Source organism: Notamacropus eugenii, chromosome 6 (assembly GCF_028372415.1).
Source record: "Notamacropus eugenii isolate mMacEug1 chromosome 6, mMacEug1.pri_v2, whole genome shotgun sequence".
NCBI lineage: Eukaryota > Metazoa > Chordata > Mammalia > Diprotodontia > Macropodidae > Notamacropus > Notamacropus eugenii.
In genome coordinates, this window is record NC_092877.1 from 321,532,349 (window position 1) to 321,555,334 (window position 22,986).

Sequence of the window (22,986 nt, forward strand, 5' to 3'; positions counted from 1 at the left end):
TGACCTCTGACCTTCTACTGAAAAAGGTTCCTTACCACTGAACTGGCTGATCTCTAAGACCCTTTTAAATTCCAGTCTGGAGATGAATGACAAATACAGCAGAGTTGTGCTCTACTTAATAGAAAACACTTCCAATGATAAAGAGCACAACCCCTTCCCATTTCATGAGACTCCAGGGCTGAAAAACTGATCACCTGTTAACAATTACATTTAGCCAGGGCAGCCTTCAGCTGGCTATCTATTAGCAGACCCCTACTCAAAGACTTTCTGGAGTGGTAAGACTCACCAGATTCTACTCTGCTGCCCATTGTCTACTCCATGACACGATGATGCACTGGAGGGCTTTAGTGAACAACAAATGTAGCAGATTAAGTAATGGAAAGAGAAAATAATTGGCAACAGTTAGATGCACAGTGCCTCTGGTACTATGATGATTTATACAGCTGAAGCAATTGCACTATTAGCCAAGGTCAAGAGAGAAATATTTGTACTCAGAAACAACTGCTCTCTATATAGATCTACCCCCCCCATACATTTGTGAAATTGATTTTTCATACCCCAAAGCAGGACTTTACTTTTAATTCCTTTTCAATTTCATCTTATTAGATTCAGCTCAGTGTGGTTAGCTTTCTCCTCAAGTTTTGTGTCATCTGCAAATTTGGTGAGCATACCATCTACATCTTCATCCAAAACAATAATCACATCAAACGGTACCAGGCCAAGCACAGCTCCCTGGGCTGCTCCATGACGACCATACAAGCTGACTTTAGAACCACCACAAACTGCTCTTTGAGTCGGACCCTCCACCAAGTTCTGAATCCATCCAATCAGATGGATTATAGATATAGTCTATAGTTATAGTCTAGAGCACATCTTCTGCCATATTCTCCACATATACAGTATGAGATACATTATTAAAAGCTATGCTAAATGCTAGGTAAACTATGTCTACAGAATTCCTCTCAGCTACCAGGATAGTGATCCTGTCCAAAAGGGAAATGAGATTCGTCTGGCCTGATATGCTGTTGAGGAAGCCTTCTTGGCTCTCAGTAATCACCACCTCTTAAAGTTCACTAACCAATTCTTTAAAGACCAATTTTAGAATTTCCCCAGGAGTCAAAGTCAAGTTCACTGGATGGCTTGTAATTTGCAGCCTCTATTCTTTTCCCTTTTTTAAATTTGTAAATATTTATTTATAATATTCATTCATTCATTCATTCACCTGTTTAGCAATACTATCTGCTAAATGCTGGGGATACAAATAGAAAAGATAGACAGTCTCCTTTTTTTTAAGCTTAGATGTATGTCTTTCTCAAATCTTATGGTCCCACTCCCATTTTACATGATCTTTCAAATACTTCAGTCAGTGGTTTGGCAATCCCATCTGCCAGTTCTTTCAGGGCCCTGCAAAGTGGTGGGTGGTGCCAAGTGTCCTGAATTCATCAAGAGCAATAAGGAGCTCCCTATCTCCTTGTGTACACTGGGTGATGAATTAACTCAGTTATTTTTGTTCTTATTTCCAGTGCACAAGGCATTCTCCTTGGCAGAGAAAACAGAAGCAAAACTGGAACTAAGCAGTTCTGCTTTCTCTCTATTATCAGTCAGCATCATCCCATTCACTCAAAGCAGAAGCAATGCCATCCCTCCCTCCATCATCCCTTTTATCCCAAAATTATAAAAACAAAACAAAAAATCAACCACCTCTAAAAAAACCCTCTTTTTTTTGTTATGCTTAGATTGAGCCTCAACTCATTCCAGGTTTTAGCCCTGCTAACCTCGTAGTACTACTCCACTCTTATGTTTATCCTCTATTACCTAACCTTACTTCCATTTGTACATCTTTAACCTAAGATGATGGCTGAATTTTCTGTGTGTCCATATTGGTGTCTTTAGACAATCTCATTTTCCCCCCTCCCTAAAGCAGTTTCCTTTTGAATCTTCAGAGTTTCATCCTCAAATATTTCCCATCCTTCCCAAGCTCACTTGCCCTGTAACATTTTAGTTCATGGGACTCTACTTATCTGCTCCAAACTTTTTCAAACCTGCTTTCACATACTCTAGGGTGAGTGTAAGATAATAATGAGATTTCTTCTCTTTGTCTAGTACAAACACTAGAAGACACTGATCACTTCTCCCCATAATATGATGGATACAGTGTTGGATCTGAAATCAGGAAGACCTGAGTTCAAATTTGGCCTCAGACACTAGTTATGTGATCCTGGCCACCTCATTAAAACTCTGCCTTAGTTTCCTCAACTGTAAAATGGGGGTAATAACAGCGCCTACCTCCCAGCATTGTTGTGAGGATAACGAGATAATATTTGTAAACCACTTTGTAAACCTAAAAGGGCTATATAAATTCTGATGACTGTTACTATCCTACCCCAAAAATCATCTCCTGTTAGTGAAAATCAGATCCAGAGTGGAATTCCCCCTTGTTGTTTCCACTACCTTTTGAAGGATGAAACTATCCCTAAGGCGAGTCAAGTAGTTAGTTATCAGTTGGTCTGCTTTTGGCAGAGAAAGTGCTGCTAGTAGCTAAGTGATTTACTGAAGTCTTCCACCACTCCCGTGTCATCCTTCTGTGCCAGGCCTATGATTTGTTTCTCAAATTCTTCATATTTATCCTCTTTCTGTCCAGGCGATCTGTAGTATATCCTATCAGTAATATCACATGTGTTTGTCCTTTCACTGATCTTCACCCAAACCCTCCCCACTTGCTGTGCTCCCCCTCTGGTTTAGGGCACTCCTCACTCACACAATTCCTTAGTAGACAATGCTATTCCATGCTCCTGATTTCATCCAGCATGAAATCTTATTTTGACTGAGACATTCCCATCTAGACCCATAATCCAGGTAGGGGCTTCCTCCCACAGTCTCAGTGATCCCAATGAGGCCAAGTCTCCTTGAATTAAGACCACCAGTTCTTGCTTGTTGCCCAAATTTGGGGCCAGAGCTTTTTAATACTGACTCTTTCCTTGGATTATGTTTCTTGTGAATTTCTGGGTATTCCAATCACTACTCTTTTTCCAGTTAGTTGTTCTCTACAGCATCTTCGTAGGGAGATACACACTGGCAGTCTTCTCCCTCCCTTTTGCTTAGATTTGCCAATACACAGTTATACCAGTCTTCACTGGGGCTTTACTCCATCTCTGGCCAGGAATCTGTCACCTCTCTATTTTAAGTTACAGTCCAAAAACACAGACACCTTCTTAGACACCACCTTCTCAGGCAGCGGTACCATTTGCAATTAATTCTTCTCCTTTATACCCCTTGCACTCAATGGGCAATAGTGAGGAAAACATAACTTGTATCCCCTCTGGTCTTGAGTTTCTTGACCAAGACGTCTTCATTAACCACTGAAATACTGTTTTAGGTTCTTTCTGGTAGCGTCCTTAGTGCTCATGGTAATTCCCAGAATAAGGCAGATGTCAGGCACTTTGATAAGGGATTATCAGGGTTAATGTTCACCCCCATTAGGGAGGATAAATGAGAGCTTATTAGATCAGTAAAAGACTGCAGAATCAGCTGACTCAAATTAATTTATTTTGTCAAATAAGACTGAATTTAGGTTTTCTGGAAAACAACGCCAAATGAAGGACCTTTGGGATAACAACAAATGACATAATCTATGATAATCTAACCAACATAACAATTTCTGATAGATACTCACCTTAGTTACAGCTTTATTTACTATGAACTGAAATGGCCTTGCTAGGCTATGAATAATATTGTTAAACTCAATACTGCCAAGCAGTACCTTTCACAACAACAGGTCTCACAATCTCACAATCAAATATCAGAACAAATGGAAGTAAACAACGAGTATTGTCTGGTTGTCTTAAAGAGAAGGAAAATAAAGGTTAACATCAGGAGGACAAAAGCTGCCTTTGGGCCATCAAGGAACCAAGTGACTAAAGAACAGGGAGGCTGAATATGACCAATTCACATTGATTAGAAGCTAGGAGAGAAAAGAAAAGGAAGCAGAACAAACTCACCATTGATGATTGGAGGCATTGAAAGGACCACACCATTGCTGTCATAGATAACTGGGTACAGGGGCTTATTTTCAATAATGTGCAAGAAATGTTTCAGGTGGTTATCAGTCTGAAAAAATAAAGAGACAATGTCATTTGCCCATTATTTACATTTCTTTAAGAAGTTCACTATCTAGTTATTTGTGAAATCTTAGAGAGAAGAAGTGGGAAAAGCAATTATAAAAGCCATAAATTACAGAAAGTCCTAATCTATATTTATTTAACTTAAACTAAATGTGTTATATTCCTTACACACAGTTCTGTCATGGGGAGGTTTTGAGAATGCTTTCCAGCAGAGAAAATAGATTTGCTTTAATTTAGCAACACTCTTTTCCCTGCTCTTTTTCATAATTCAAACATGAATTTTTAACATATCTGCTGGGAGAAGGCAGGCAGAGATCACCTCTCTCTTCCTTCAACTCTTTCCTTTTGCAGATGAGGAACAAGCTCAGAGAGCTGAAGTAATGTGCCAGAGGTCCCTGGTAGAACTAGGACTAGACTCAGGCTCCTGACTCCAGGTTCTGCAGCAGTAAAATAGAATGATGCTATATGACCAAAATTAAAGTTAAACTTGGCTTAGCCTCAATGGCCCAGTGTTTTAACCAATGGGGCTGACCAGCCACAATTAACATTAAGAGAATTATCAAATAAATTTTCTTCTATCACTCAGCATTTTTCAAGCTACCATGTCTACTGCTCAGCACAGTTTTTTATTTGTGACACTGAGCAAATTAAGCTCAGAGCCACACTTCTCATAGCAAACAAAACAGTGAGAAACACTGTGACCAGATGGATACAGGCAGGCCCCAGAGACAGTTCAAGTCCCAATTCTAGCAAATACTGACTGTGTGACCTGGGGAGAGTCATTTAATGTCACAGGCAACTACCTAAGTGACACAGCAGGTACTTATTTGCACTGGCATTAGACAGAAACCAGGGGTCTAATTAAGAGGAAAAAAAAGAGTTCAGTGTAATGAATGTCAAATGTTATTTTTTCATGAACTTAAGACTCTTGAAATAATCATTTCAGAGGAAAATAAAATTGATCTGAAAAATTTAATTTGTTAAAGTCAAGGAATCTTTAACTGAAGAATAATGATTTTTTTTTTTTTTGAAAAGGTGGAATAAGTCATGTCTACCCACTTAAAACCTGAGGCAAGGAATGTGGGTGATGAAGCACATGTGAAGGCTCTTCTTAGATAAAATGAAACGACCAATTCACCTCCTTCATTTTATAGACGAGGAGGTCGAAAATGCAGAAGAGTCTGCGACTACAATCTGTAAGAATGGTGCTCCTTAAGAGCAGAGGCTCGTTTTTGTCTTTCTGTGGATCCCAAGCACTTAGTATAATGTAAGGCATGGAGAAAATACTTAATAAATTTCTGTATGACTGGCACAATAAAGATCACAACTTCTGTGTCTGTCTACACGGATTCTTATCCACTAATGTCCAATGCTGACCTCTCTGATACTAATAAATGGTCAGAAGATGTTCCTACTCATATATTCCACTTAAAGTTGCTTCAATATCTGCCCAACTTTATCATCCTCAAATTTGAATGGTATAATATAAATTTACTTAGGGCTGATCTTGAAGGTTAGCTAGTAATTAATACATTAATTGTGCTGAAGAATAAATGATGACTAATAAAACAGTTTTATTTAAAGCAATGATTTAGAAAGGAAAAGCACTTTTTTTTTGGAAAAGACAAATAGTCAAAGGAAACTGCTAGTTTTCAAAATAAATACAATAACCAAGGTTTTAAATGTTCAAAATAACGAAAGATCAAATAAACACAAATTAAAACAACCTCATACCTATCAGATTAGCAAAGATGCTAAAATATGGGGAAAATCATTGTTGCAGAAATATTAATTCACTCATGATAGAAACATGAACTGGTTCAATCATCATGGAAAATAATGTGGAATGGCACATTCTATCTTATGATAGAATCCACCAATGGCAGTACACTTAGCATAGTACCAAGCACATGGTGAGTGACTTAAAAATGCCTGTTGACTGACTATATGCCAAGGAGGTTAATGACAGTAAGAAAAAATTCAAATAAAATTCAAATATACAGAAATGTTTATAGCACTGTTTGTGATAACAAAAAGCTGAAAAAAAAATATGGGGAATGATTGACAAATTACAGTGTATGGCATACACTGTGTATGACATGGTATACAGTCATATGGCATTACAAATATGAAGAATTCTGAGCAACATGAGAAGAACCATAGGAAGTGATTCACAGTGAAGAAAGCAGAGCCAAGGGAATAACACACACAATGACTACAAAGCCAACATGGAGAGGCAACAACAGAACTCTGATCAAATACAATGATCTATGAGTTAAAGGAGACATCCCTCATTCCTCCTTTTCATTAACAATCAATAAACTAACTTCTTCAGGGAATGTTTTTTCCAGGAGTGGGAAGGAAGGAAGGAAGGAAGGAGAGAAGGAAGGAGAGAGGGAGAAAGGGAGGGAGGGAGAGAAGAAAGAAACAAGCCTTCTTACTACGTGCCAGGCAGGCACTGTGTTAAATGTTTTACAAATATTATCTCATTGGTTCTCAACATTGAGTGGGTAGGTACTTTATAATCTCCATTTTACAGTTAAGGAAACTAAGGCAAACAAAGGTTAAGAGACTTGTCCGGGGTCACACAGCTAGTAAGAATCTAAGGCTGGATTTGAACTCGGGTTTTCCTGACTCCAGGTCTAGCACTCTAACCAAAGCACCACCTCCCTGTGTGTAAAATCTGTTGTGTCAAAAGCAAAAGTTAAGTAGTACAGTTTTGTCTTTTAAGAAATGAACAAAGTACTTTCATCAATCAGGATTTCATGATGGTTTCTGTGGAAGTCAGAAAAAGATGATACTTACCTTATATAAATCCATCAGTTCACAAGCTGTGTGCTCCTTTGTCTGATTGAGTGCCCTGAATTTAATATCTGAAGGAGGCCGAACTGTATAAGTAAATGGTCCTGAAATAGTATCCAGATCATGAGTACCAATAGCTACCAAGGCTCTTTTCCTAAAAAATCACAAATTAAATAAGATGATTAGAGATGATTTATTCTGTAGCTGTATTTCTAATGAAGTTACAGTTCATGAAAAAGTATTCTAAAGCTAGGAACAGAATACAGAAAGTAAAAAAGGCAATACTAGAATCAATTGTCTGGAATAACTACCTGATACTTTTCAGTTGCTAGAATAAAGTATGATTCCTACCATCTTGTGGCTTCTAAATGTAATGATACAAATAACAGATATCCTGAGACAATCTCCACAGATTTCCTATTTCATTGTGTAACTGTGGTACTTTTCTTTTCTACCATGACTTCTAAAATGCAATATTAAGATATGATCCATTCCATTTGCCCACTTTCATGATCTTAAGTATTTTATCTCCCCTACTGGTCAGTCAGTCAGTGAACAAGCATTTATTAAGTGCCTATTATGTGCCAGGGACTGAACTAAGGGCTAGGGAAGCAAAGACAAGCAAAAGGTAGCCCTCACCCTCAAGGAAGGGCACATATTCTCACATTCTAATAGAGGAGACAAGCAAATATGTACAAAAAAGAATATAAGGGATAAACAGGAATTAATTCACAGAGGAAAGGTACTGGAATTAAGAGGGACTGGGAAGGGCTTCCTGTAGATTAAGTTAGGACTTGAAGAAAACAAGGGAAGACCAGAAGTGGAGATGAGGAAGGGGAGCATTCCCGGCATGAAAGAAGACCTACAGCTGTGTGATGAAGTGTCTTATGCACAGAACAAGGATGCCAGTATGACTGGATTGAAAAGAACATGGAGGAGATTTGGAGAGGCTATATATGGTGAAACAAGGCTGGAAAGGGGCTGGACTAGGCCCTGAAGGGCTCTGAATACTAAACAACAGATTTTGTATTTGATCGTGGAGGTGAAAAGAGGTCCAAAGAAATGCACTTTAGGAAGATTAGCCTGACAGCTGAGTGAAGGATAGGCTGGAATGGGAGAGACCAGGTATAACGTGATGAGACCTGCAGCAGGGAGAACAAGAAACAGCACAAAGGTAGAAATGACAGGACTTGGTGACAGTCAGGAAACGGTAGGAAAGAGTAAGAAGTTGAGGGGGACACCCAGGCTGTGAACCTGGAGGACCAGGAAAATGGTGGCACCTTCAAGAGTCATGTGGAAGCTGGGAAGGGGGAAGGGTGAGATGCTTTCTCTTCTAGGGGTTTTCTTAAGCTTCTCTCCTTGGCCGTCTTAGCCCTCTTTGTCTCCTTTGCTACCTCCTCATTCATGAACTGTAGACCACCCCAAGGCTTTCTGCTGGGCCCTCCTCTCAGGCACACTCTCTCACTAGCTCCCACAAGTCTATCTCTAAGAAAATGATTCCCAGATCTAAATGAACAAACCCCACATCACCAACTGCCCTGTGGATGTTTCAAACTGGATGTTTCATAAATAACTCAAACTCAGCATATCCAAAACAGAACTCATTATCTTCCCCCAAATTCACCCCATTCCCAAATTTATGCACATTAAGTGTGGCTCCCCATTTCCTCTACGATAACCTATAAACTCCTCTGTTTGGCTTTACTATCCCCCGACAATCTGGCTCCTTCCTTTCCAACCACATGATAGCTCACTTCCTCCCCACACACCATGATCTAGGCAAACTGGCCTTCCTGCTGCTCCGCGCATATGGCGCTCCAAATTCCATCTTTATGGCTCCACCCTCATCCACCAAACTTCCTCCTCACCTCTGCCCTCAGAGAATCTCTAGTGCCCTTCCTTCCTGAATCACCCTGTATTTATTTTAAATATGTGTGTATATAACAAATGTGTATATGAAAATGTGCTGCATCTGTAAATATGTATATGCAAATGTGCATATTCAATGAATATGTATATAAATCTAAGCTCCCTGAGAACACAGATGGTTTCATTTTTATACCAGTGCTTTAAACATAACTATACACTTAATAAATGCTTTCTGATTGACTAATTAAACATCTCCACAAAGAATGCCTAATAAATGAGGACAGTGAGGTGGTATGGTAGTTAGCACACTGGGCCTGGAGTCAGGAAGATCTGAATCTAAATCCAGCCTCAGACACTTACTACCCACGGACCTTGGGCAAATGCTTCACTGGTGCCTGCCTCAGTTTGCTCAATTATAAAATGGGGATCATAAAACTCATAACAAAATGGGGCTCTACCTCCCAGGACTTTTGTGAGGACAAGATTTGTAAAACATGATGAAAACCTAAAAGTGCTATGTAACTGCTAGCAATTATTGCAATTATTGAATGATCAGAAAACAGAACTACATCAAAGACCAGCCTTTACAGCAGTGTACATATGTAAGAGATCGCATTCCTTTTTGTGCTTTAAAGTTACACTTTTAAGTTCTCATTGTTTCGCCTACCTAGCATTCTGGCAAACTAATAAAAAGCTCCTATTTTTATTTAAAGTAACTTCATTAGGCTCTTCTCTGGAATCTCAAAAACGCATTCCACACAAAAAAATATAACTCTGCTATGCTTTGTGGTGTAAAAGATACTTTGCCGAAGACAGAATGACTTAGGGGAGAATAACCTAACCCTATGGGCACAAGTCACTGCTGACAGTGGCATCCCCTAATAATTAAAACCACCCAGTAAGTGAAGTCATTCATTAAAAAGTTTCCAGGTCTCTTCTCTCTGTGTGTGCCATGTGTGAGGAAGAGCAGAAGGCGAGTTCGGGTGAACTGGTGTAGGGGGAAGAAGGTGAGTAAGTTTGGCAGGAGGTTCATAGAGCACAATATTTAACATATATATATTATATAAGTTACGAATATTGGATTTAAGGGAATCTGTAACTTTTTGTCAAATAGAAAAATAGGTTAACTTAAATTTCTTTTAATATCCTTTGCTATAACTCAATCCTAATACGAATCAAACACATACAAATTCTAAGTATCAGATGTTATTAAAGCTTGTAATAATACTTAAAAACAGCAATCTCTAATGTGTAAAGATACTGCTCTTAACTGCTTCATGCCTAGGCTGTATATAACAGCATTTGTACTTACTGGATGCAACACAACTTAAAGTCTAGTTATTGTCACATCCTCCCACTCAGATGTTCATCAAAATGTAGAGATCAGCCTGTTTCTAAAAAATTCTGCCAGCACAGCACAAATGAGATCTAGCAGATCTGACAAAGCTGGAAAGACACTGTGCCACAGCCTGGAAATCACCTGTCTCTATGTAACCTAATAACTGCCCCATCTAAATTGGAAAAGGTTCATTAACAGAAGGCTGATCACTAAATGGGGCATTTTTTTCAGCCTCAACAACTCAAAAGGAACAAAGGGCAGGAGGGTTTGAAAGTTGCATCTGTGGAGCAAGAACTAAGACAGAAAAAAATCACAAATCCTTAAAGCACTGAAATAATCATTACCATCTACTCTAAAGTTTGCTTGTGAAAACAAACCTGCAGATGTTCTGATGTAACTTCTCCTGAAGTTCAATGAAGCTATCATAGCGAGCTCTGGAAAATTTTATGTTTCGAAGAACTGCTGCTACAGCATAAGGACGGATTTGGGCAGTCTGAAAGAGAGGATGCAAAATATTTTCTGGTAAAATTCCCAGTATGACTCTCAAGCTTTATAAATTCACATTTCAATCAAATCAAGCAACTAACCAAAAAGTACTTAGTTCCCACTAAATGACATTTAAATAAAATAAACTTTTCTGGATAAAAAATATAAGTATTTTCATCACTGAAGATCTGGAAAGAAAAGGCGTTTTGCCAACAGTTAATGGTTTTTAGAAAAACATTAATAGAAAACACTCATGCTTCAGTTCTTTTCAGCTTTATGTATGGTTCACGTTTGGGGCACTGTGCCTCAAATTTTCTTTTGAAATACTGTATTTCTAAAGTCAATTTTGGAGGAAGGGCTCATCGTTTACTCTTTGTTTATGGGTATAACAAATGTGCTAACTTTAAGCATACAGTGAATGATTAGCAAACATCCACATTTGATAAACAGAATAAGAAAGGTAGGTTTTTATTTCATTCTTCTTTCCACCTGGTATATCAAACAGGAAAGAAAGGTACTTGATGAACTGAGAAACAAGAAGTAAGCCTTGATACCTCTTCAGTGATAATCAACCTCTGGATCTGTCCATTATTAGGTTTTATACGTTTGTATCTTGGAGCTTTTATCCTAAAATAAAATAGAAGCATATTCATTTGCAATATATCTAAACATGTCAGTACGTAAGAATATACCATACTGTATATGGAAATGCTTTAGAATTGGAAGTGATTTTAGATATGAATCTGAAAACTATAAATATCTAAGTTACAAAGCTCCATTTCTAAGTTTCCTTAGCTGATTATTTTACCACTTGTACTTATAACCCATAGACGTGTGTGTGTGTGTGTGTGCGTGTGTGTGTGTGTGTGTGTGTGTGTGTGTGTGTGTGTGTGTGTATGCTATGGTACATTAAATATTGCATTATATGTAGCTTTAGGCCACAAACATAATCTAAATATCCTATAAAAGATTTCCAAATTCTATTTTTTTAATACTATCAAACTAGGCTACCATATACATATGTACATATATACATACGTGCATACATATAAGTATATGTATCTGTGGCCTCGTGTGTGTGTGTGTGTGTGTTGTATGTGTTGTATGTGGCCTCCAGGCCCCAGGTTCCCCAGCCTTCAGCTAGGCTATAGTGAAAGTCTATCTCATTTTTTCAATCAAGTCATTCTCTAACAAGGAAAGGACAATGGATGTGGAGTAGTCTTAGATTCTAATCTGGCCTTTTCCTCACCTGAAATTTGACTTTGTCAAATCACTTAATTCCTCTGTGTCTTAATTTCTCCATCTGTTTAAAAGCTAATCCCCTATTAAATGAGACTAGTAATATCTGCCCAAAGGCATGTCTTACTACAGTATTGTGAGAATGAACTAAGGACAGAAGCCAAAAATAAAAAAGTCCTTGTGCTTAAGGACCCTGTAGTCTATTAGAGATTTCATGTATGCAGACAGATAAATATAAAGCAATTTAATGAGAGAACACTATCACACGGACCAATCAGGAAAGGCTTTGATTAGGAGACAGTACCTAAACTGAGACCTGAAGGAAGCTAAGGCTTCTAAGAGACAAAGGAAAGACTATCCACTGAAGATGTGAGAGACCGCCCATGCAAAGGCATGGGGTCAAGAAATGTGAAACTGATGTCAGGGAAGAGCAGGCCAGTTTGATTAGAACACAGTAGGTAAAAGGAAATAAATCCTGTAGGTGAGAACCAGATTGGGAAGGCTTTCAATGACAAGCTGAGGAATTTATACACCATCCCACAGAGAGTAAGGAGTCACTGAAGTTTTTCTGATTCTTTAAAAACCGAGTCAGATATGGCCAGCCCTGCTTGTGACTCAGCAATATTAATTTGGCATACACATGGGGAATAGGTTGGAAAGGAGAAAGCCCACAATCAGGAGGCTCAACTAAGTAGCTACTGTAACCAACCATACAATAGCCATGAGTGGAGGGAAGGGAACAGTCAAGAGGAAGAGGAAGAATCTTGGTAAGACTTGCCAACTGATTGGCGATGGCAGATGAAGAAAAGGAGAGAAGGGATCACAGACGATTCTAGGTTGTGAACTTGTGGGACTAGAGGCATACTGATACCCACAACAGAACATGCAGTTTGGGGGCAAAGCAGGAAAGGAGGAGAAGAAAACAAGCTCTGTGATAGTGACTTTGAGATGCTGAAGACACATTCAACTGGGGACATCCAACAATTCACTTAAACTCCACAAGCATTCAATCAGCATCCACAGGCAATGGGAAACTATAGTTCAGGAGAGAGATTAGGATTGAATATATAGCTACGGCCATCATCCGCATAAAGACAGTAACTAAGTCTATGGCATCAGATGAGATCAAGAGGCTCTGACTGAGCCTGGGAGAACATCATGAATGAAAGATATATTTACGTAGTATGAAGCATGTGCAAGGAATATACATATCTTTGCAAGAAACAGTGCTCTATCCCATTATGTAAAAATCCTAAAAATAAAAATATTTTCCTTAAAAAGAAATGTTTCACTTGGATTATTAATGTAAATCGCATGTATCTTTTAAGGAAAAATTATGTTTTTAAACTACATTTTCATTAACTATAGACATTTAAAAAGATACTCAAAACATTTATGATATCAGTAGGACAAATTTTCACAAGGCTACAACGAGACTAGCCTTTACTACGTGAAGAGAATATGTATGTATATTAATCTAAATTCCCGTCACCAAAAGCTTCTGAACAAACAAAAAACTAACATTTTAAGATCTCCACATAATTTTCCTAAAGCATAAATCCGGTAGCTAATAATGACAAAGCAATATGATATCTACCTGAACATTTTAGAACATTTAGTGATAAAAATTTTATCTTACCTCTCCTTAAAAACCTGAAGCCCTCGAACCAATCCTTCCAGACAAAGAAGATCGTATCTGTTGGCAGGGACATCAATTTTGTAGAGAACAACGTCAGAGGCACCCTCTGCCTTTTCATCTCCTTGTTCTTTACTTATAATTTCCTTTTCAGAGGTCTAAAAGCAAACAACACAAAAACTGTATCCATTATAATGCAACTGAATAATCTATGATCCTATTTAGAGCACTATGCCAAATCTCTCAGAAAAGTAATTATGTCAGTCTCTGGTCAATACAGAACCTAACATTTCATGGGTACTCAAATATTAAACATTATTCCCAGCTAAATCAACATACACACATCCCCTTATCCAAGTAAACAAATATACTTCAACAAACAAGCTGTACATGGACATCCTTGCAGGCACTGGGGGAATACAAAGTTTAAGTAAAAAATGATCTCTGCCTCTTGGAACTCACACTACAGCAGACTATACTAGACACCTACACGGACAATTATAGTACATAAATAAATCATATTATGAACAAAATGCTATTCCAGGCACTATGTGAGGACCATTACCCACTGAGGAGAATAGGAAGGCTTTTTTCAAATTGAACTTTAAAGGACAGTGAGGAATTCACCAAACATAGAGGAGCAAGGAAGGCATTCCACATATAGATAACAGGTTTGGAGACAGAAAAACACAGAGGAGGTTTTTGGGGGGTGAGGAGTTCAATTTAATTGAAGTGTCAAGTATGTAGAGGATAGTAATATGAGATAAGGCTGGAATAGTAGAGCAGTAGCCAGGCCATGGAGGACTTTGAATGATAGACAAAGAAGTTTAAAATTTACTTATGTTAAAAAAGGGCTAGTGAAGGTGTTACACACATGAGTGCTATAACTAGAATTATACATGAAAAATATTGGTTTGGAGGCAAAAGGAAGGGTGCAGTAAAAAGACAAAGTAAAAGTGGGAAGGTTTGTTAGAGGTTATTATAACAGATTGGTATCTATGAGGTCTTACTTTTGGGTAGTAGGAGTGGCCTAGAAAAATGGAGAGATTCGAGAGATATTGTGGCATCCAGTAACTCAACTAATCAGAAAAGCCACAAATCCCTGAAAAAAATCTTCAAAGATAAGTAATAATAAAAATAGTCAAAAATAGCCATAACTGCACAAATTATGTAAGGCATGATTAAAATCATTAGTTTATTCACCAGATCGAAATATTATCACTGGCTGACAATGACTATAAAAAACCAAGGCAGGTGGGCACCAAGGTGAGAATCACCAAGGGCAGGGGAGATTTAAGAAAAAAAAAACAAAAGGAGAATGTGGAAAATAGCAGAGAAGATATGGCAGTGACTTACAGACTGTGTGCCTGTAATCAGAAGCAGAATCAGTGAAAGGAGGGGAAGGAGTATCCTAAAAACAATCTCAGACATGGGGCAAGAGAGAGAAGAAACACTAACTGGAAGGATACACAGAGCAGTGAGGAAACCTTTAGGCCAGGAGCAAAAAGCTCTCCCCACTTCCATAGCCGAGAGGGAGGCCGCATTACAGTAAATCAGAAGAGGTTTACATCAATGGGCCTAAATCATCACAAAATATTCGATTAAATTCAGTATATTTTCTGTTTAGTAAGGCAATGAAGCATGTACTGTGTTGAAAAACTGTCATCAAAAGCAACTAGAAGAAAAAGTTTTGACAAAAAGTTTAACTTTCAATTGGCTAGAAACCTCGGTTGTCCATTCGTGAGACTTACTGGTTGGGGACAGGATACACACAAACTATACAATGTTTTGTACCTACATGATGAATCCTATACAAAATTTTCAGAACCTCATCAATGATGATTTTTGATTCCCAGATTTTTAATAACCAGTTAAGAATTTAGATTGTTAGATAATAAAGAAGTGCTATCACGTGGACAGAGAACCAGGAAGACCTAGGTTCAAGACATATCCTGGCTGGCCTAAGCAAATTACTCAAGGCAATTCTAGAGCAAGGTAAAGCAAATGCTTTTGGCCAGTAGCCTCAAATTCCCTACAACTGCACAATGACTTTGAAAACAACAAATTAACATTATATATGTTGCACTGTATTTTTTAATACTGCATTCTATTCTAATTTGTTAAATATTTCCCAATTATATAAAATAATAACTTATTATATAATGTGGGAATTGAGTTTCATTTATTTTTCCTTTAAGCAAACGGTTGTTAATCCACACTAATTGGATCCAAAAAAGTCAATACAATTCAATGTCTGAGGCTTTTGAAACTACAACTCCAAAATAAAATCAATTACAGACAAGGATGCAGAATGAAAAGCTACGAACAAAGACAAATAAATTAAAGAAGTAAAAAGTTACTTAAATAATGAATAAAAAGATATTTTAACCATTTCCCAAGCAGAGGTAGGATTTCAAGATACACATACATATACACACACACACATGCACATACACACACACACACATATATAAGTGAAAGAAGGAATTTAAAAAAAGGGCACCCTGGAAAAGACAAGATATTTGAACTTACAAATTAGAAAAAATGAGGAATGAAGTTTAATAACTAATCCCTTGTATCCCAAGACGCAGTGTCAAAAATGTCAGATAGCAATTTTGCTTCAAGAAAAATCCAAAATAATATCAACTCTCTGTCTGGCATTTAAAGTTCTTCCCCACTGGCCCCTTGCTCCCTTCTGGTTTTCTTACAGCTTACTCTCCTCTAACCACTCTACACTCATGCACTACTGGCCTACATGCAGTATCTCCCCTCCTGTGCCAGTGCCCTAGCCATCCCCCATCACTGGAAGGCCTTCCCTCTTAGTTCTCCTGACTTGAAGAATGAGTTCAAAACCCCCCACTCCAGGCCTCTCCCTGTCTCTCCAGCTGCTGAGGCTATTCCATCTCAGAAGGCCTTCCATCTATTCTCAAGACCTCTTGGATCTACCCAGTTGTCTACATGATGCCTCCCCTGTGGTACGTAAACTCCTGAAGGGCAGAGACTGTGTTTTTGCCTTTCTTTGCATTCCCTGCACTTAGCATAGGCCTGGCACTTTATAAACTTTCAATAAATGCTTGTTGACTTGACTTGGCTAGCTCTTAAGAAATTGTGTAATACTTTTAAATTGTGACCAGATAAAGTATCTATAATAACATATAACACTTTTAAGTTTTGAGAGTACTTCTCTTTTCTTGTTTGGTTCTTATAACTGTTAGACAATTTCTATGAGTATCATCTTCATTTTATGGAGGAGGCAATTGAGGTTCCTGGAGGTCAAAGGACTGCCAAAGATCCCAGAGATGGTCTCAGGTGGCACTCAAACCAGCTATCTCCCAATCCAGCCCTCTTTCCATTACACCATGTGGTCTCTTACATAAGCATAACATGTTGTTACTAACCCTAGGATATTACACAGATATGCCAAATTGCAGGCATATTATTGTTGTCATCATACTGTCAAAAGAACATAAAGAATTTTCATAAATTACACATCCAAAGCTTCTACAATCATTTTACAAAGAGACCACTGCATATATGGATTAAGAAATTTAATATTCAAGTTCTCTTAGATAATGACAATAACAGAGACAAAAAACTATTAAGACTCATTACTTAGAACACATATATCATCTGAATGGGTCAAAGTGGTAAATCTATAAACTAAACCCAGGATGATAAAGATGAAGAACATCATACCCCTCAAAATAAAACTTTTTAAGGAGACAAAACAGAAGATAAAACATTCCTAATACATACGATTTCATCAAGCTCCAGACCAAATTCAAAGCACAGTTCATCAAACTCTTCATCAGCTGAAAGGGAAAAAAAATGTTGATCAATTTTGACCAGTTTAAAACAAATTAAAATATTAACAGATGTTTTCATTGCCTTGAACCTAGGAAATGCTACATTATACATACTATACATACACAATACAGGTAGTATACCTTTTGAAATGAGTAAGGTAAAAATAAAAAATTGACAAAAAATATTTTTAACAATGCATTTATTCACTGTCCAAAACCCAACATGTAAAGAAGCAAACAGCTAAATGGAAAGAATGCTTATAGGTTCTCCTCAGAAAAGTAAAGGATTTGATTTATTATGCACCCACAGTCAACAAAGAACGTTTCATGGGATACATAGTCATCCTGTCTTAATATCTCAATGCACATAAGCAGAAACTTTGAAGAAAACTAGCATCTTGTGCAGGGGATGAAAAAGTAAATAGGTTATACAACAAAATCCTCCAAATTAAATTGTGGCTCAGGGAAAGATGGCAAAAATTATGTTGGAAAATACAGTTTGGGAATGATAAATGAAGGAAGCTGAAGGCTTATAAGTCTAATGTCATAAACACTTTTTTGAATAAAAGAACTGAAAGGTGGACATGGCACATGGCAAATGACTTCATTTTTAACACACAGGGACTGACTAGTTATCGCTGAAGTAATCACTTAAAATCAGCAGTCTGTAATGTAGTCAGACCATCAGCTAAGAGTAAAAGTCAAAAAATCAAAAGAAAGGATAAATAAAGTTAGGAGGACAACAACATTTAGGGTTATAGCAGCTTCAACCAGTCCTATATACAAGCCTTCTCCCCCAAATTGGGAAATGGATAGAAGGAATACTATTAACTATTATTATTTCCTCGACATATTTAATCAAAATGTCTCATGCAATAGCCAGTCACAACTGAGAAGAAAAGGATCATCACATCATAGATTTAGAACCAGAAGGGACCTTAGAGGAAACATCTAACCCAAACATTTCATTATGGATAAGGAAGCTCAGAGAGTTCCCATGACTCGGCCAGGTCACACAGGCAAATAAGCATTAAAAGATGGGATCTGAATCCAACGCTCTTTCCCCTGTACCACACTGCTTTCACAGAGCCTGCACAAGAAGGCTTGGCACTAGAGTCCACTAAATCAGGTCATCACAAGAACATAGGGAGAGGAAAACAGAAGCCACGAAATGGAAAAGCTTTGCCAGAATTTTTACAATGACTTCTTCATACAAACAAAAATAGTGGCACCACCATATCTGAACTGTACTAGTCTCTTTACCTGATGATGTACAAGAAACCTGGAAGGGAAAGCCAGGAAAAGTACTGGGACCTGGCTGGCTAAATGTGCGCTTGGGGGAACTCCATTTTAAAAGTACCCTAGGCTGATTCTCAAGACATTTTGAGGAAAGAAAGGCTAACTCCTGAACTGAAAACATCATGGGAAGCATCTTAGAAAAGATAAAAAGATGCCACAAGGAATCCAAATGCCAGACTTCTCATCTCTCTGGCTCCCCATGCCGACCTCTTTAACGTCAATCTTCTCCCAACAAAGCTATGACCCATATTCTCATCCAGTTGGATACTGAGCCCATTCTCCCAATAATGAGTTATGGAGCCATATAGTCGTAAAAGAATTAAAGTTACATATTAGGCAAAAAGGAATGGGGGGAGCGACAGACAGCACTCCGCGGGAGGTGCTCACGGGCATCCCAGACGTCCTCGGAGGCCTGAGATGACCAGGAAAAGAGAGTAAAGGGAAATGCATGGACAGGTCACACGCCACCCTGGCCACACAACGAACAAGAGGAAGGCCATTCTAACAGCGCACTCGGTAGATCTTCCAAAGAGGACTTACAGAAAATACTGGGCAAACACAGCGGAGCCTCGACCTCCGCCCCTCCCCCCGCCCCTGGGCCTATCCAGGCCTCGGCTAATTCCTCTCCACATCCCGGGGAAGCGGTTGAGGGCTTAGAAACTGCCCCGCTCCCCCGCCCCCCGGCGTGACCGACCCTGATGCTGCCATGCATGACACGCCTCCCCGTCGAGTCGCAGAGCGGACCGGGTCGCGGGGGCTGCACTCACTGTAGGTCCGGCCCAAGGCTCGGAAGAGAAGATCCCGCTTCACACTGACAGTCGGCATGGCTCCTCCCGGTGCGCGGCGCCTGCGCGTTCGACCTCACCAGCCTGATTCCGCGGTCCTGAGAGCAAAGTCCCCGCCCCTCGGGATGGGATCGTCTGCGGTAGCTCCTGATCCATAGCTCCTTCCTCCAGCTCTGTCTTGGTCCTCTAGGTACCCAGAGAGCGGTGGCTCAAGGTATCAGTAGACTTTCATAGGTAGAGCAAAGAGTCTGGGGAGGAGGGTGACCAGAAGGAAGAGGAGGCAAGGTCCTGATACGCTGCGGAACAGGCAGTATTGTGGACAGCCCAGATTGCAGGTCGATTTCATCAGCCCGCGAGTGAAGGACCTTCAGGATGGGGGCGGGGCCTAAGAGGGGAGGGACAGAGTGGGAGGCGGAGCAAAGGGATGAGCAGAAAGAGAATAGGACAGACAAGCCTTCTGGGGCGGGGCCAGAATGGGCGGGGCTAAAAGACACAGGAGCTGATAGCCACGTGGGACAGTTCTGATGGGCGCTGGTGGAGGGGTGGTATTTGGGGTTAAGTTACTAGAACAAGCTCACAAAGACGGGCAGATGTGCTGTCTGCTGGGAAAAGGGTTGTCAATATCGTGGCAACTTTCCAAATCATTGTCCAAGTTACCTTGGACAGAGCACTAGACCTGGAATCAGGAAACCTAGGTTCTGCAAATCAACTGTGAGTCCATAAAATGGGCATTCCAGTTCGACAAACTTTAATTCATCAATAAATCAATCAACAAGCACTTAGTAAGTACCTACTGCGCTAGGCACCGTATTAGACATTAGTAACACAAGTGCAAAGAAGAAACAGTTCCTACTTTCAAATAGCAAAGGAGGTTGGCAAATTATCTATGATTTTGATCGTGGGTAACTCCCTCCACCTCCAGACAGCCCATCTATGACTTAGTACATGAGTCCTAGAGAGTTGCCTAAAGGGTGTGATTTCCCCAGTGTCAGCAAAGTTGTGAGAATTAAGAAAAAAATCTCTGCCCTTAAGGAGTTTATATTCTGCTCGATGTTGATTATAATAATGGGATGATAATACAACTACCCACTTTGAAGGACTTTTGTACAGAAAGTACTTTTATATACTTTGAAGTGTCATACAAATGTGAGTTGATGTTATAACTGGATCAGATGAGGAAAACAGTGAATATTAATTCCTTTCTTGAAAGTTTTTCCATGTATCAGGGCAAGGCTTCTGTACTTCTTCTTATCAATATCCACAGTCTGTTCCCAATCTATCTTTCTGCCCTTATTCCCCAGTACACCTTAGCACAAAACCTTGACTCCATATATCCTGGATCTTCTGTCTTCTCACCACACCATACGCATCCTAGTTTGGCCCCTTTGATGATGCTATAATTCCCCCGATTTGAAATGCATTTCTCTGCCTATTCCAAACCCCAGCCATCCTTCAAATTAAAGCCTAAGTCTCATTTCTTTACCAGACACCTAAAGCCCCTTTATTCACCCTTTCCTCTGAACTCGTAGAGCCGCTTATCACCACCATCCTCATTTTGGCACTGAATCATTGTACACTGTCATAGAATTATAGGATGTTGGGGTTAAAAAGAACCTGAGAGAAAATATAATCCAACTTCATCAGTTTACGGATGAGATGAGGAAATTCCTCATAAGGCCCAGAAAGTGGAAGTTATTGGGGGTGACAACGTGGCACAGTGGATAGAGCACCAGCCCTGGAGTCATGAGGATCTGAGTTCAAATTTTACCTCAGACACTTGACACTTACTAGCTGTGTGACTTTGGGCAAGTCACTTAACCCTGATTGCCTCACCTTCCCCTCCCCTCAAAAAGATGAAGCTATTTCCCCAGGTCACATAGTGAAGGACAGACAAAATCTGAAAGGAGAAGAATAAGTTAAGTAAATGATGGTGCCATTTTCCTGTAACACTTCAGAGGTGGTTGAAAAGGGAGTAAATGGCATTTCCAAATTCCTTTCCCCATTAGACTGTGAGCTGTTTGACATAAGGAACTGATTTGTCTTTGTCTTTTGCTTTTCTTTGAATCCCTTGTACCTAGCACAGTGACTGGCAGATAATACTAATAACAAAAGCAGTAATGACAATTTGCTTTACAAATATTATTTTATCTTCATAACTCTGGAAGGTAGGTGCTATTATCATCCCTTGTTTTGTAGATGAGGAACTGAGGCCATCAAAGGTTGAGGGATTTGCCCAGGGTCCCTCTGTTAGTAAGTCTGAAGCCAGATGTGAATTCAGGTATGCTTTTTGACATGACCTGCCTTCTTAGACTAACTCTAAAAATACAGTGCTACATCTGATATGATTTCAGATCACAGGTATAACGAATTTAAAATGGTGAACTAACATTCTATGCTGTCTTCTAAGTGATAATGCCCTAAACAACCTGAAAATATAAATTCAGAAGTTATTTGTTCTAATTCTGAGCTGTCAGTGGCTTGAAGGTAAATGATTCTATGAAAGCAGGATGACAGAGGGACAATTCTTGTGGGTTGCATACTGTTTTTATTCACTATACACCAAAAGCTAGTCTATGACTGGTTCAAGTCTAAAATGCCTCCCTGGCTAAAAACAAAAACAAAACAATCCTGGAGCCTTTCTCATTCTACTGTACAATATCCTGAAACTCACAGCAGCAAAGCAGAGTGGTTAAAAATTATCTGTGACCAACTAAGCTCCTAAATGTACTGAATACTTGAAGAAATTCCAGAGTGGCCTTGATCCAAATCGATTCAGCATAAGCTAACACAAATGTGCAAATCAGGTCCAAGATTTCAAGGAAGACAGATAAGGTCTCCTACTCAGGTGATCTAGGTATAGGGTTTCCTGATAACATATACACTGATTTAGTTGCTATACTCATGAATAGAAGATGGATACAGTGTATGCATTGACCCACCTCATTGCCATCCTAGGTCCCTGTTTTGACCTTGTTCAGAAAAATGACGCTATAATTTGAGATGACATATTTGGCTCCAACCAGGCAATAGACTTAGTGCTGGATAGCCCACAGCTGCTAGGGCTCATGTGGTTTTTATATAGATGAATAGAGCTGAAGACTTTTACTAATACACAATTCTTAGATAAGCAACTCTAGGTACCTTTGATTCTATGTCATGATAGGTCTGATAAGGCTAAGCAGAAGGATTGATAGTATTCCTTTGGAGTGATGAGTTGCACTCATGGATATTCATTAGCTACTGTAGCTGAAGGGGTCTAATATAACGAACTTGTAAAAATATTGTGCTGGTTATGAAATCTGGAGACACAAGTTCAAATCTTGATTTCTACAGAATGAATAATAACTCATATTTGTGGACAAATCTCTGAGCCTCAGTTTTCTCATCTATAAAATGGGGATACTATTTTACTACCGATCTCACAAAACTGTTGTGAAGAAAATGTTTTGTAAAAGATGTTATAAAATATTTTGCTAATGTACAAACAAAAGGCAGTGTAGAATCATGTATTCAGAATCAGCCCAGTACTGTCTTTGATGCATACCATGTGATCATGGGTTGTTACTTACTTCATCTCTTAGGGTCCCAGATAATAATATTCTAA

General features: G+C 39.0%; 1 protein-coding gene across 2 annotated transcripts in view; it reads right to left on the reverse strand.

Annotated features, from left to right (window-relative positions):
- FARSB (phenylalanyl-tRNA synthetase subunit beta) overlaps nt 1-19,699 on the reverse strand; it is a 74,920-nt gene extending 55,221 nt beyond the window's left edge. For both annotated transcript variants that reach the window (XM_072617940.1, XM_072617939.1), the window contains exons 1-7: nt 19,365-19,699; nt 17,249-17,304; nt 13,496-13,650; nt 11,172-11,244; nt 10,509-10,624; nt 6,927-7,077; nt 3,999-4,107 (exon numbers count right to left, since the gene is read on the reverse strand). In XM_072617940.1, the coding sequence (XP_072474041.1) occupies nt 3,999-4,107; nt 6,927-7,077; nt 10,509-10,624; nt 11,172-11,244; nt 13,496-13,650; nt 17,249-17,304; nt 19,365-19,422 (718 nt within the window). In that variant the 5' untranslated portion in view covers nt 19,423-19,699. The remainder of the gene's footprint in view (nt 1-3,998; nt 4,108-6,926; nt 7,078-10,508; nt 10,625-11,171; nt 11,245-13,495; nt 13,651-17,248; nt 17,305-19,364) is intronic.
- Between the last annotated feature and the right edge of the window lie 3,287 nt (nt 19,700-22,986).